The following is a 16,229-nucleotide window of genomic DNA, read 5'->3' as shown; positions in this document are numbered from 1 at the left end:
GAATCCCCGGACCTGGACGGGGCCGTGTGAATCCGGAAGTGGGCGAGCAGGAGGTAGAGCGCGGCTTGCCCGCAGGACAGCAATCCTTCGCCTTTTCTGATAGGCTATAATCGCCGACAGAGACACACAGACAGAGCGCGCGAGAGAGAAATCTCACTCAAACCCAGCGGAGAAACGTGGGCTACGGGGGAAAGTCGCGCTCGCTTTCAGAATCCTGCCAAGCAGAGAAAGTAAACAAGGCTTTTTGTTGCCCTCCAGGGGCATTCAGACTTAATGAACACACCCGCACGTAAACATGACCCGCTTGTCCTATGACTGGGTAAAACTAAGTCGCCCTGCGCTCATGCGCACCCAGCGAGCGAGCGCGCAAAAAAAGTTGCCAGTTGTTTTTGATCACCATCACTACTATCATCATCATCATTATCTGGGGCTCTTTTACGATCTGGCTCATGAATGACCTGAAAAAGCATCGCTTCTTCTTGCAACTCCAGCGCCCCCGCCGCTGCCGGGAAGAAGGCTTGCCGGGACCGCCGGCCTCGGCGTGGGCCAGGACTTCTTCTTCCTGCCGCCTCCGTCCGCCGAGAGGCGCGCCGAGTCTCCAGGCGCGAGCGAAGGGTTCGCCCGCTCGGCTCGGGGGCTGCATCCCCGCGCGGCACGTGGCCACGTGCTCCGGGCGAAGAGAAGAGGAGAGGAGCGAGGGGGCGGCGCTTGCTTGGCACTCGGCTCGGCTCGCCCAGCGCGCCGCTCCATCCATCTCTCGGCGGGCGCCCGGGCCAGGTCTGCACCAGGCGCGCTGCCTCCTGCCGGTCCCGGGAGTGGGAGACGCGGGCCCCAGCGACCGGGAGCTCGGAGGAGGGTCCGCGTGGGGCTGGGCTGGGCTGAGCTGGGCTCCGCCCGCCCGCCCGCCGCCCGCGCGTTCTCTCGCTCGCTGCCCGCCCGGCTGCGGGGCGCTGTTGAGAGCGGCTGGAGGAGCGCGCTGGGCCGGGCCGGCTGGCGGGGAGGCAGTGGCTTGGGTGGCTCCGCTAGGTAGGTGGGCGGCCGGCGAGCAGGAGGGGGCGGCCGCGGCGGCGGCCTCGGCTTCGCTCGGTCCCTCCCCCCGTCCCGAAGAGGCGGACGATGAACAAGCTCTACATCGGCAACCTGAGCCCGGCCGTGACTGCCGAGGAGCTCCGGCAGCTCTTCGGCGACAGGAAGCTGCCCCTCACCGGGCAGGTCCTGCTTAAGTCCGGCTACGCCTTCGTGGACTACCCGGACCAGAACTGGGCCATCCGCGCCATCGAGACCCTCTCCGGTAAGCCTGCAGGCGCGGCGCTCCGCGTTGGTCAGGGGGGCGTGCGCGGAGACCGCTTACTTTGCTCCCCCCACCCCCCTCGGCTGCCGTCCCTTCCTTCCCCCGGGTTGGTCGAGGCCCCTCGGAGCCCGCGAGGCAGCTTGCGCGGCCAGGGGAATCCCCGCTCGGGCGGGAGTCGGTGGCGGCGAAGGGGCTCCCCGCTTGACCCAGACCACCTCCGGCGATCGGGGGTCCCTGCCGACCGACGGGGTTCTCTCTTCCCCTCGGAGGGCGATGCTTCCTTGGGAGCCTGCGATCCGGTCCCCGCGCCCCGTGCGCCCCTTCTCGTTCGCCCCGCGCGCGCGCTGCGCTCCGGCGAGCGGCCCGGCGGGCGAGGGAGGGATTTTTCGCTGATTTTTTTCTCCGATTTTATTGAGCGGCTCCCGGGCGCTGGGGACGGCTCCCTCCAGCTCTCGTGGCACCCACTAGATCTCGGGCACCTTTCTACGAGGTGCCCTGTCCCAACTCGACGGGGACCCGGAGCAAAGAGCTCGAGACGTGCCTGGGGGCCCGAGCGACGCTCAGCCCTGGGGCCGGCAGCTGCGCCGCGAGTGAGCCGAGCCAAGGCCGGAGCAGCCGGAGGGGGGGATTGGCCCGGCCACCGGGATTCAGTGGGCCGGGCTGGAAGCCGCCGGGAAAGGCCGGCCGGAGAGCAGCGCGCAGTCCGGATGGCCCTTTGCTGATGCGCGCGGCCGGGCCGTTTCTTGGGTGGAATCGGGGGGGCAGGAAGATCAGGCAGGGCGAGCTCACCCACGCAAGAGCCCTCCGGCGTGGGGATGAGCTGCCCGGCTCCTTGGTAGTTCGCGGGGCATTCATATGAACAGTGTGGGGTAGAAGGCTTCGAGCTGAGGGGGCGGTACTGGAGCCGGACGCGCAGTATTCTCCCGCCTCGGAGTGCGTGTTCATGTGAACGCTCCCAACTTTCAGATCAAAAGGACTGAGCCAAGGAATAGGTCAAAAGGATGGTTTCACGGGCAGAGGGAGGGGTAATTCCTTTGGGCAAAAGGAGTCTGTGCCCCCCACGCCCACCCCGAATATAGACACTTCCCTCACAAAGTGCTTAAAATCCTTTCAGAGCTGGAACTTACTTTCAAGGAGTTCTCACTCCAAAACTGATGCCTGATGCTACGTTCCCCACAGTCCTCGCTCTGCCGTGGACTGTGGCGAATCAAGAAGTGTGCCACCCTCCCTCAGCTCTAGTCGGGTTTCGTTTCTGAGCACCACAACGCTTCCACATTTCCTTTTCTTTTCCCCACTTTTAAGGTAAAGCGGAGTTGCATGGCAAAGTCATGGAAGTGGATTATTCTGTCCCTAAAAAATTAAGGTAAGTACTTTCATGTTCTTTCGTTTACTACAGTCGATTTACTCATATGACCCAGAAGCAGAGCGAGGTTGCGTCACTTAAGTTTAGGCTGTGGTGCGGTATGTTGTTTAGTAGCTAGCTGCATGTTTGCCTCTCTCTCTTTTTGGTGCTTTTGAGTCATTTTTATTCTTGAAACCATCAAGTGTTTCCTCCGGTATGGATTTGGTTGTGAAGAATTGTTTTCAATTCATCAACTTGATATTTTCTTTGAAATGTCATGATGCCTTAACAAAAGGCTTCCTGTGACGTCTTGAGAATCCATTTATAGTACAATCCTGCACACAACTGCCTCGAAGTAAAACCTTAGTTGATGGGGTTTGGGGGGGCAGGGAGGTTTACATTAAAGTAAACATGCCTAGGACTGCAGCCATTATGCTGGCTAACATTTTTAGCAATTCATTTAGTGTTCCTATTTTGACCAGCCAAAAGTTAACTGAGAATGAGCAAGCCCATGGCATGCCCTGTGTCTCTTGGTTTGTATTCAGAGTTAAAGAAGTGTTAAAAGCTACTCCTTAACTTAAAGCTGCACCTACCTCACACTCCAGAGATCTTTGTTGCCAAAGGACCTTACCACACAACCTGTAAGACCTGTACTCCTTTGGAGTAGTTTGGGCTTTTTTATGGATCCATGGCAGAAGTGAGATTTTATGTTGTTGTTGTTTAGTCGTTTTAGTTGTGTTCGACTGTCTGTGACCTCATGAACCAGAGCATGCCTTGGAAACTCACTTTCTTCTCAAAGGTTCCCCTTTTTTATGTCCATGGAGTTTTCTTGGCAAAATACTGGAGTGGATTGCCAGTTCCTTCTCCAGGTGGATCACATTTAGTCTAAACTCTCAGCTATGACCTGTCCATCTTGGGTGGCCCTGCACGGCATGGCTCAGAGCCTCTTTGAGTTATTCAGGCCCCTTCGCAGACAAGGCAGGGGTCCATGAAGGTGTGTGATTTTATATGGGGTGCTAATGTTGCCTTCTGATTTAGTCTTTGTTCTGATTGCTGTGTAGTATTTCCTCATCTGAGGGTTTTCTCTCTTACTCCATGCAAAGCACATTTAAAAAGTTGTGGTATTTTAGGTTATTATAATGTATAAAGTATGGTGCTCCTGATCTGTAGAATTCCAATTTGCTTTATGAATATTGCTGCATAAGCAACTGTTCTTTTACCACTGCAGCTGTCTAACACATAAGCACATAAGTTCTGCTGCGGACTGTTTCTAAATCTCTGACATAATGGGTGAAGGCTTGTGCTTGTGGCCTTTCTCTTTTTTCCTTTCCTTTCCTCTCCTGCAAGTGTCATTCTTCATCACAAGCAGTGTAGCAAGCCTTTGTAGTACACGGGGAAATTAGTTATACCAATACCCACTATTGTTGAAGGCTCTGACTTCATACCTGCTTTGCATCAGAGTAGTAAAATTTGCTTTGCATTTGGGAGGGATGCATTGAACATGCAGTTCCTGAGCGTGAAGAGACATTTATTGACTTCCTGAGTAGTGTGCAAGCTCTAGACATATTTTTGAGGTTCCGTTTAAGAAATAGCTTCGGCATGTTAATTTCTCAAAATGCACAGTTTAGTTTTAGGATTAAAAAACTGAAGTTGAAACTGGTGTTTGAAAAGAATTCCCTATAGATGCCTTTAGTTAAAAGAAACTACTCCGAAGTTTAAAAGAAATAGTGCAGAAATATGAGAAATGTTGTGTTTGAAATATTTGTATAGAATTTTGGTAGTGTGATAATCAAGTGGAGAGAATATTTAATGTGAGAAAACTTATGCAGTCCGGAACTTGTTACTCAGATCATTTGTATGAGTAGCTTCAGAACATGAAAAATGCCTTACCATTAAATGAAATACTATTGTGAGATTACATGTAAGCTGCATTCTTGGTGTTAGTCTGTAGCAGCAAAAACACTGATTTGCAACAGCTGCTTAGAAATTCTAGACTTCATACTGACATTTGTACCTCAGTGTTTTTATTATTTTCCACATAACTAATTGTAACATCCTAATTTTGTCATGTGCTATATGGAAATAAATTCTGTTTGATCACAGTGTTGTTGGTAGGTGTTAAATTAGTAACAATTCTAAGTGTACAGAGTATACTTCTCATTGGTAAATCCTCACTCCCAGTGCTTTTTTTTCTGGGGGTACGCAGGGGTACACATACCCCTAAACATTTTGTGAATCTTTGTACTTTTGTCCATTTATTGTATTAATTTTTCCCAACTTGAACTATAAAATGGTGATTTTCTTGAGTCAAAATTAGTGTTCCCCTAAACATTTTTAAAGAAAAAAAGCACTGCTCACTCCTAAAAGTGTTGAATGCTAGATGAAGAAAGCCAAGCTAATGCAATTCTGTGCATGCTCATTCTTACTCTTGAGTTGTCTCTCTTCAGTGGAGCTTACTCCCAAATAAGTAGGCACTGGATTAGGAATGCATCAGAAAATTTTTATTATTTTCTTTTTAAATGCATAAGTGGGAGAAGCTTGTCACTCTGTGGTCAGTTCCAAATATTTGCTACACCAGCAAGTAAACAAGTTTAGGATTGGATATTCTGATTGCTATTTGCAGAACATGATTTCAGGTAGTTAGACTGGTGCAAATATTTAGTGTCATATGATTAGCAGCTTTTCACCCAATTAGTTCTGTTTTTCTAACACAACACTTGTTTTAACTTGTTACTATGCAAAAAAAAAAAAAAAAGGCACGAGAATGGCAAATTCTTTGATATTATTAACATTGGGGGGAGTTGAAACAAGGGAGACAAATTAATAAAATTATATTCTAATACCCTTTCACCTGCCTGTCATGCCTAAGGATTCTGAAAGTTAATTGTCGTATAATTAGTTGTAATCAATTTGGAGTATGGGAGCTATCTATATGTTTCAGTAGGACTATTACAATGCTCCTTAAGGTTACATTCTCAGAAGCTGAATGCATGTCCATCTCCGAATTCAGTCAGATCTAGGTATGCATCAAACAGCTCCAAAACCACTTGAACACAGTTAGCTTTCTAAATGTTTTTATGGGCTTTGTTGGGAAAGTTGGTTGTGTGTAGACATGGAGACATGGGACAGCTTTCCAGATCAGATGTCAAGATATGGTCTTCTTTAATTAGAATGCAAAAATGTTTATATTAAGAAACAATAAGTACCTTTCACACCATGAAATTTTGTAACGAGGAGTCATTTTTCGCCATTGTTTGGTGGGATTCATGGTCAGGTTTGGACTGAATGTTTAAATTCACAAGTGTGTGTATTTACCTGTCTGATCAAAATATAACTTGTTAATGAAACCTGCTTTGTATGGCACCTCAAGCTACTCTCGATGCCATGTTTTAAACTTAAGTTAATTTCTGCTCAAATCCATTTGGATTTAAGCCTACTATCTTAAACTTTTTAAAATGTCTGTTCCATCCAGATCAGTAAAAAAATAACACCCAAGAGCCAAAGTGTACTCTGACCCACAAAAGCTTATGTCACAATAAATACGTCCATTTGTAAAGTGCCACATTTTGGTATGTGTGTGTATTTTGTAGCAGATTAGCTCTCTACAGTTAAAGCCAGTGAGGCGTATTTCCAGTTAAACATGCTTAGGATTTGCAAGAGAGAGTAGGCTGCAGATATGGTGTATTTAAGTGGGTTATATAGCTTTGCCTTGGTGTATAGAAGCGCCTCATTCTTTCCACTCTTGCAGTAGAAAACAAAGTTTTCAGAAAGTAGCAAGAATGTGAGGATTCAATCTGGATTTGCTAATCTGCATTGTGTTCTGGTGCCTCTCTCTCCTTTCTTTATTTCTTAGTGAGCAAGCAAGCTAGGACTCTCAGGCAGAGGTAGCTTTGAAAATGGTGTCTGCCATATGACAATTCTGGGGGCGTGGGGCCAGAGGCTGACAAAAGGCTCTTAATATATTTCATGAATTCAATATTGCCAGTTTTCAGTGCTTGGGGTGCAAATGTTTTAGGGAAGTGCCCTGTTCATGTTGTTGTTTTCTGCTTCTGTTGTTTTCTGCAGAAATGGTAAATAAAATATCTCTCCTCAAAATGCGTTTTAAATCCAGATGTTTTACAGAACATGTAATTTGATGAAAAAATAATCCAGTTTGTTTAAGGAACTTTTATGAATTAGAAGCTTTCTAAGTATAATTATTATTGGAATGGAAAAATTTACACAAGTGTTTTACATTAAGCACTGATTTTGATTTAGTTGCACACCCTGAATGGAAAGTTTGCAGTAATATCATGTTGTGCTTTCCTGTAGAACAGAACTGATAAAGTTTACTTGTATAAACTCACAGCATATACATGGGGAAATATAGCAGTAATGTAGCAACTGGTGTAAAATGTTCTTGTTCTCCTATTTGGGGAAAAAAAGTTATTTTGTGGGCTAAAATATTTAATAATAAGAACATAAAAAGTGAATTTGCAGTATCTAAATAAAAAGACATAAAATGTAAGTGAATGGAAAAATTGAAAATGCTTTGATAAATTTTAGTTTGCAGCTAATTTGCATTAAGAGATTAAAAGAAGTTAGTTAATATGATTATTTTAAAATTGGTTAATCTTTTTTTGGTCTCTTTGAAGAGTCATCCAAAAGTTATGTGTTCTTGTACTTAAAGGAAATAATTTCTGTTGGAAATGAAGTGTATGAATCCTGAAAATCTCTCATGTATTTGTAACAGTTCCTCATGGGATGAAGGCAAGGCGCTCCTGTGATCCTGTTTTAAAAACTATTGTGTAATAGAAACCGTTAGCTTTCTCTTCTTCCTAAAGTATCAGAAACTGAACTTGATTTTGCTAATGTATGGTGTCTTGTGGTGCTCTTTTACAAATCTATTTTACAAATTATTTGAAAACTCTTGTTTTCAAATAAATCACATAGAGAAGTGTCAGTAAATATTTGTTAATTACAGCTGTGTAATTGAGTTGTTCCTAAAGCAAACCAGATCTATGGTTTCAATGAGTGTTATCGAGACAGAGGAGAGAGACTTCTGTTTAATTATAACATGTTGAATCACCTACCGTTCCCATCCGACAAAACAATTTTTTAGACTATAAAATTGGTTCCCCAGGAGTGACTGGAGTGTCTGGTCTGGATTATGTTGTTTCTGTGAGTCATTTCTGTGGTCGTTAACTGGATGTAAAGAAACACAAAAGTTAGAGGGATGAGGGGGTTGTGGAGAATTTGAGAATTCTGTGAATAGAAGTCAACAGTGAATATTCTAGTGGAGGGATATTAAGGGTTACTAGAGAGACAATCCATATTTTTAAATGTTCTATCCCTTGAATGTGATTTTGTGATACAAAGGATCTGCTTATGCTTGAAATAGTGCCGGTGCTGTAAACCAAAATACCTGTCCTTGGTCCAGGATAGTAGCAAGAGAATCTGACCTATGGCTAGTGACACTCCATTATTTCATTAGTGGCACAAATGAAAATAAGTGATGCAGTGGAGATAAGCAAATGGTCTCAACGTGGTTAAAGCCCTGTCCTGAAGTTTGTTTTTCTAAGTTCTTGCCCATTATTTTTAGAGCCAGCTTCTCTACAGTGGGAATTTTGGAAAGGTGTGCGTGCGCAACCATTTGTCATCCTATGTTAAAAAACTTAACTAATAAAATGTGCTGAATAAAATCTTGCCACTGAGAGTGCTGGGGTGCGGGGAGTATAGTTGATTGGGTTAGGATTGCTGAATATATTGATGTGGATGTATCATTTTCATGTTAGTTATGAGGGACACCATTTGTATACATTTAAAAGCATATATACGTGCAGAACTTGATACTGTGGAGTTAGTGTTAGTCACATGTATAAACTCAGCACATATTATCACGTCTTTGACTATTGAACTGATTAATAAAGCTGTAAATCCCTGTATGGGCCAAAGGGGTGATTTTAAGAAATGTTAAAAGGTACTATAGGAGTTGGAAAGATTGTCAACTTTCACACTGGATTTGCTGGTGCAAGTTTTATTTAACACCATCTACGCAGTGTTCGAAACTCACATTGTTCTAGGCACATTTTGTGACAGGGAATTTCATTAGCACGAGCAGTTTCTGAGCTCTGGGCGCAGTAGTGTATCTAAGGTTTCAGATTAAAACTGCATAGTGGAAGGAAAGGAGGAGCTTTTTCTGCCTCCCCACTTCCAGCTACTCTCTGAAGTCTGGAGAAGAGACCCTCTTAAGAATATTAGGGTGGGTGGGTAGGGAAAGGACTAGACCATGTGAAAAATTAACATAATATTTTAGCTGCAGTTCATTCATTTTCAGTTTTGTATTCTTGTTATAATGTCTGTGCCTAGACATTCTGTTGTTGTTCCCTTAACCTAGGTTTAAGGTGCCATTTAGCTCCTAGCTTTCATATCTCGGTTTCTAACATTGCCTCTATGTGCCTTCAAGATTGTGATATAACTTGATGCCATGAACAAGCATTTTCCTTCTGGGCTAATTTTGTTCAAGATGATTTTAAAGTTGATATGTTCCTGCTTTTGATAATTAACACATTCTAGTTTCCTACATATTAATTCACATTGATCTGAACATTCATTCATCAGTTGAAAAGGGCAACAATGCTTTTTCTTTACCAGCATAAAGGTACAATGTGTGTATAATGGGAAGGTGTAATGTAAATTTCTTTCCTGCATTTACTAAAGACTTATGAGAAACTATTCCAGTTCCCTGAATATTTCCATTCTTGCCTTATAAGCAACCCCATTCATTTTTCAACACCACAGTTCATTTCTAACCAAACGTAGACTGAACTTGATTTTATAATACCCTTCTGTTAGGAAAGGAGAGATTGGACTGTACTTAATAGTTACGGACTTTTTAAATGAATGCTAAAGCTGTTCATATTGATGGACTCATTCTGTGAGATGTTATGAATAAGGTGTTAATCTTTATTCACTTCTATTTTGGAAATCTCTTTTATCTGGATTTCTTTAATCCAGTTACCTCCTTCAACAATGCCTCATGCCCCTATTTGTATCTAGTGCAACTACTCCCCCCCCCCCAAAAAAAAATGATGTCCAGATTTTGGAGATTTTTCTTTGATGTCCCAGTCTATTTTGCAGCATTTATGTTTTGAAGCCTGGAAGATCACATAGTAGACTTAAGTGCACAAGTAGGTATACAGCCCCTGTGCAGACCAAATCATAAAGACTTGTAGATACTTTTGTACAATTCATTCTTCCTATTTTTAGGTGTATTCTAAAGTGTTTAGCCATGCTAAGCTTTCAAACCTCCTTAAAAATTATGATAACTGGCAGATTAGAACAATTAGATTTTCTTAATTGCAGTCTGTAAAGACCAGCCCAGATAGTAAGGTCTTGCATAACTTCCGTAAGATACTCAGACTTGGGCTTTGACAGCTCTTTGGGTGAAGGGAAGTATAGAAGAATCACCAGAGATACCTCTCTGTGTGATTTTGTCTCATCAACTTGGTGACATGCTTCCCCCTTTGCTTATTTGAAGTTGTGCTATGTGAGAGTCTGGCTAAGTTTTGTACAAAGTATGCGCAAATGAAACGATGTAAAAGAAAGGGCAATGAAAACTGGGAGCATGGAGACTGAGTTAAAGGGTTTGAGGTTTGCCTATGCACGAAGCCATACATAAGTGACTCTGAACTGCTCTTCTTATTTCAGCACAATGAACTATCTCTAGTGTGAGATTCCTGGTGAAGTTATATCCGTTACTGTATTTGAAGATAAAGACAAAATTTAAACAACCCCCCCTCACCCCTTTTGACCAGGTGAAAATATAGGAGATGGGAGGGAGCAATCTGTTCTTTGTGCATGAGATACTGGTCTTCACAAACTGAGCTGGGAGCAACCAGTACGGTGCCCTTCAGATGTTGCCAGAGCAGCCAGACTACAGATCCCATCATTCCTAACTACTGACCTGAGGCTGATGAGAGTTAGGGGTCCAGTATCTGAAGTGCACTGTGTTGGCTACCTCTGAGCAGGAGCACTTCAAACTGTTTCTAGGAGGCTGAGAGAGAATGTGAGAGCAGCAGTGTGTGTTCCTGTTTGAACCTCTGATTGTAAAAAAGAAAAAAGGGGGGTGATAATTAGAAATCTTGCAGTGGCCTCTGTGACTCAGGCTGAACTAGCACTGTTCAGAAAATCTGTAAGTCTCCTTAGCCCTAGCACATGAAAGTTGGAAAATCTGCTCTTATCTGAGGTACTGCCTGTGTGTGTCTGTGTCTCTGACACCGTATCTTTTTCATTTGCAGCCTCAGCTGCTGTATTGCTAACTATGGGTGCTTGAATGGCATGATTCAGCCCTGTCCAGAATCATAAGACTGGTTGACTCATGCTATTTTACTGTAATCTGTTTGGGGTACTAATTGTTCACAAGTATTGGCGGGGGGAGGGGGGAGTCACGGTGCTAACCTTTCCTTTGAAAGAAACTAGCCACAGAGGGTTATTTTCCCATCAATTGCAAACTGTAGTTCATACATTTATTTGCCTCCAGAAATTCAGCTGATGGTGCTGATGCTATATCTGGTTTCACCATACTCGGTTCATTTCAGATTCTAGTGTGGATCATTCATTCAGCTGTGGTGACTGTCGTGGGGAGTTTTCCAAAGCACTCTCAGTTTCCCATACAGCTCTGGCCAGCAACTACCCAGGATGGATCTGAAAGGGAGACATTGCCCCCCCATCAAATTGAAAATAGTCCCCCCCCTTTGGCCGTTCCATTGTGACTGCATCAAAATGAGTTGATAAAGTTTGCCTGCTCCGAGTGAGAGCTATGGTTTCTGAATTGCCTTTGTTTGCCTACATACTGTTGTGATGTCACCCCACTCACAGTAGAATTCTTCATTGGCTACAAGAAACATTGCTCCCTCCCTTCAGTAGGCTTTATTTGCCCTTAATGATATCACATAATCGAATATAATGGGCTATATCAGTGGCTGTCAACCAGTATGCTGTGGCACCCTGGGGTACCTGAATGATGGGTGCTGTGGACAACACTTGCCTCTGTCCCTTTCTCCTTCCCTCCCTCCTCTGATGTCCACTCATGCCTCCCAAAGGCTTGCACAGCTGTTTGTTGCAGCAGCCCTGGCTACAAGCTTCCCAGGCGAATGGTGCCTCTGGGGTTGGCCAGGGAGTGGTTCCCAGGCCTCTGTGGGGCAGTGTGAGGAGGCACCTCTCTTTGGAACAGGGTGGGGTAGCTCAGAGATCAAGGGCGGCAGCTGCGGCTGTCCGGAGGGCTCCCAAGGAGATGGAACAGGAGAGGAGGCTGAGGGAACACTCCACAAGGGAGGGTGTTCAAAAAAGGGTGAGAGCAGTGGCGTAGTGTGGGGGGTGCAGGGGGGGGCGGCCGCACCGGGCGCAACATCTGGGGGTTAGGGTTAGGGGGCGCAAATCCATGGGTTAGGGGGCGCAAATCCATGGGTTAGGGGGCGAAATTATTTGCCTTGCCCCGGGTGCTGACAACCCACGCTACGCCACTGGGTGAGAGGCTGCCAGCTCTGCAGGCAAGGGGTGACATAACTGGGCTCCTGAGCCCCACAGGGGTGCCACAGAAAGAACGTAGTTGGTCAAGGGAGCCATGGACCCAGAAAAGGTGAAAACCTCTGGGCTGCAAAATATAATTATTTTCACTAAGTGCTTCCCTATTGACCAGATTGCCCATGTGACTAATCAAGAGAGACAACTTGGTAATGAGAATGGATAAAACGGCACTGGAGAAGCAGATTGGTGAGCAGCAAACAGAGTTGGGAAAATGGACAATTTTCTCACAATTCAGTTTTGGGGTTTTTTATGTTTACCGAAAGCTCCACTTTTGACCTAAAGCTTGAAATGGCTGAGCATTCAATGCAGCCATAGTTTTATTTAGCTAATTTTTTCAACTGTTCTTCATTCCAAAAGGATCTACCAACAACCAGTCTTACTCACAACAACCTTTCCCATATATATCAAGGTCCCTGCTGGCAGATATGGCCACTGTATTTGAGGAGGGAGGAAAGCATGAAAGCCAGCTATAGCAGGCAGCAGTGCACATGAAGAAAGGAATGATATTTCCCCCATGCTCTGCTGGGTTCCTGTTGCAAAGCTGGCAAAGACCTCTCCCTGAGACCTTGTGAGCTGCTGACAATGACGGAGGAGCAATGACCTGCGTCGGTATAGGACAGGTTTATGTAGGATCACATGAGCTGAAACACAGCTCAGAAAGGCCATTGGGAGTGGCCAAAGAGCTCACTATTTGTGAACCCCTCTTTGTGCCTGGAGAGCAAGAGAATTGATGGGGGAGCCAGGCAGACCCATGTATGCATGGTATGTGCTTTCCTCTTTCCTTTTGTTCCACTGTTGTATCTGGTCAAACTAGTTTTGCAGGCTACTTGAAGACAAACTGCAAGATCTTTGAACAAGAGATGGTAGTGGGACAGAGAAAAATGAGCATCCCACTCCAAATCATGGTGACTCTATCATACTTCTCCCTGCTCTTTGAGAAAACTCATCTGTCTCCCCCACTCTGATACCAAATGTGAGGGGAACAGCTGGATGGGGACAGGTGGCACCCCTTAGGTAGTTTAGGGTGGAGATGGTTGATTACTCGCCTCCTTGCATTGCACCCACAATTGCTCACATATAGCTGTGACAAAAGTGATGGAAGAACGCAGTTGCTGTATTCCAGCATTTCCCAAACGTGGATCGCCAGTTGCTTTTGGACTTCAGTTCCCATCAACCCTGACCACTGGTGCTGCTAGCTAGGGATGGTGGAAGATGTAGTCCAAAAACAGCTTGGGGGGCCAAGTTTGGGAAACCCTCAGCTAATCCAAAGAGGATGAGCTATGTAGTCTCTTTGCTGCTTCCTACTTGACAGGCAATGGCTTCTTGACATTTCCTTGGAGCAGTCTGCCTGATTCAGAACCGTGCGTCAATCTGCAAAAGAGCTGTGCTCCACCTAGTAGTACCCTACCCTTGTTATTCCTCCATTGCCTACGACTGATCCAGACACACTGGTCAAGCTTGCTTTATTCCAGCTCCCATCAGCTGCAGCCAGCATGGCCAATAGTCAGGAATGATGGGAGTGTGAGTTAAGCAGCATTTAGAGGGTCACAGGGTCCCCATCACTGCTTTAGTAGGTGAAATGGAAAGCCTTTATCTTCACCTTTAATTGGTGGAAATTGTGAATGGTACTTGCTGTTTTAGACAAATGTTAAAGGATGCTTTCAGTTATGGAACTTTTGAAGTTCCCAGCAGTTTGCAATCTTATGAATGAGATCTGCTGCCACCAGGCACTTTGTGAATGAAACCAGTGCCACAAGATCATTGATGTTGTAAATTACTGAATGAGAATAAATTAAGGAGGGGATAGGGGAGAGCAAGGACTTACTCATGTTTTGAGCTTTAAAACCCTGCTTATCTTTCTGCTGATGTCGTTCAGTCCATGAAATGACTTCCAACAGTTAAAACGATACAAAGAGTCATATTGTGATGTGCATACAGTTGAAAAAATAGATAATTTATACTCTCCACTTTTCCTCCCTCAAAAAGAACATCATATAAAAACTGAAAATGTGCTCTTGAGTACTAAGTATGGCAATAATTTCAGTGCCAGTTCAAAGCTATTCTTCAAGTGAATTACTTGATGTAGAATTTTGGCAGAAATCTAGAGTGAGCATAGAATGTTGAGTTCTGAACACTACCAGAAGATCCTTCTCTAGCATTCCAGCTGAAATGAATAAGGAAGGAATTAGCTATTTGCAAACATTTCTTTGAATGGACAAGCAGAGTTTTAATGAATGAAACTTTCTGCTGCCTCTTGATTCTTTCGCACAATGAGAACCTAAAGCAGTACCGATGTAGGAAGAAAGGTCAGACTTTTGTTTTCTGTTGGTACTGCAGACTGCTTTCTAGAAAAAAAAATTAACTGTGCCAAAATGAAGAAAAAATTAGTGAAGTGTATGGATTATTTCTATGGACGAGAAGGATAATGTCAGCATTCTTTCTGGTAGGGCATGGAGCTGATTCAAAAGCAAGAGGTAAAGTGTAGTATAGCATAGGAACATCCTTGGACCATACTAGGCTATGGCTCTCTAGACTACAACTCCCATCGTTTTTTATCATTCGCCATGCTGTACTGGGCTGATGGATGTTGGACTCTAGCTACATTTGGAGGGCCGTGGCTCCCCATTCCATGCCTCCTGCATGGTGCAAGAGTCATGATGTTTGTCAGTGCTGTACTAGATGCTGTCGATCATATAAACCATGGCTGTGCATGCTCTAGAGCATGGGTAGGCAAATTAAGGCCCAGGGGCCGGATCCGGCCCAATCGCCTTCTCAGTCCGGCCCATGGATGGTCCAATAATGTTTTTACATGAGCAGAATGTGTGCTTTTATTTAAAATGCATCTCTGAGTTATTTGTGGGGCATAGGAATTTGTTCATTTTCTCTCTCCAAAATATAGTCCAGCCCCCCACAAGGTCTGAGGGACAGTGGACCGGCCCATGGCTGAAAAAGTTTGCTGACCCCTGCTCTAGAGCAGAGATAGCCAACATGATGACCTCTAGATGTTGTTAGACTACAACTCCCATCAGCCTCAGCCAGCATAGCCCATGATCTAATAATGCTACAACATCAAGAGAGCAGTAAGCAGGGTGTTGTACAACGGCACATGACAGATGCAGAAGAAATTGATCAGTTTAGTTGATCATATCTGAACTTGCAGTATTCAGCTGTGAATCATTTAGCATTCCGGAGTTATTATATCCTTGTTGGTTCAGTACTTTCTAAGAGCATGTGGAAAGGGCCAGTTAAATCCCTTTGTACTAGGGCATAAGATTCCTCCTTTCCTCCCTCCCATCCTTCCTTTTTAAAATTGGTTTTTATTAAAGATTGTCTTGTGCTACAAAGCAAACAAACAAATAAACAGGGGAAGGTACACCCTCCCATCGTTCCTTAAGGCTCGACCAAGTTTATGAGCTCCCTGTGAAAGAGCACAATTATGGAAGTAGCCTAAATAGGAGTGAGCAACACAAGTCGTGTCCTGTGCATCTTAGAACTCCTGTTCAAGAATACAGACTGTCCAAGGTCAGCAAATCTCAGGGTGGCTGCAGTGTACTTTGAGACTTTTCCAGGGAAATCCTTGATCTTGAGCAATGCAGCTGCTGATGTTCAGGACACTGTGAGATAATACTGGGTTGTGAACCAAATGCCTTATTTCCTTTCTATTTATAGACCTGGCAGCCAGCTAGAAACTGAATTTCGAGGCATGTTTTTTCAGGAGTACTTCTGACTGTGTGTAGCACGAGGCTGTTTTCGAGGTTTTCTGTGTGTTGAATAAACTGCATTTGATTATGTGAGCAGCCCAGAGATAACTCAGCGGGCAGCTCTGGGAGACTGACTGGAACATTGTTTCGGCATTCGATCGAGAGAAGCACAGCAAGTTATACGATACTGCGTGCTGGCCAACTTCCTCTGGCAAGCTTCACGGCTTCGTGAAGTTCTTTGTGCAGGGACGGGTGAGGAATTTCTGAGTTCTTTTTTTTTTTTTTTTTTTTGGAGGCCTGAATTGTTGGTGTGTGGCATGAGCTGTGG

General features: G+C 44.7%; 1 protein-coding gene across 2 annotated transcripts in view; it reads left to right on the top strand.

Moving 5' to 3' along the window:
* Positions 1–778: 778 nt before the first annotated feature.
* IGF2BP2 (insulin like growth factor 2 mRNA binding protein 2) overlaps positions 779–16,229 on the top strand; it is a 59,755-nt gene continuing 44,304 nt past the window's right edge. The window contains exons 1-2 of one of the 2 annotated variants that reach the window (XM_079976880.1): positions 779–1,291; positions 2,594–2,654. In XM_079976880.1, the coding sequence (XP_079833006.1) occupies positions 1,117–1,291; positions 2,594–2,654 (236 nt within the window). In that variant the 5' untranslated portion in view covers positions 779–1,116. The remainder of the gene's footprint in view (positions 1,292–2,593; positions 2,655–16,229) is intronic. The other variant, XM_079976881.1, reaches the window with a different exon arrangement.

Source organism: Podarcis cretensis (assembly GCF_951804945.1).
Source record: "Podarcis cretensis genome assembly, chromosome: 5".
NCBI lineage: Eukaryota > Metazoa > Chordata > Lepidosauria > Squamata > Lacertidae > Podarcis > Podarcis cretensis.
Note: the sequence above shows the minus strand (reverse complement) of the source record. Positions and strands in the feature narration are given on the sequence as shown.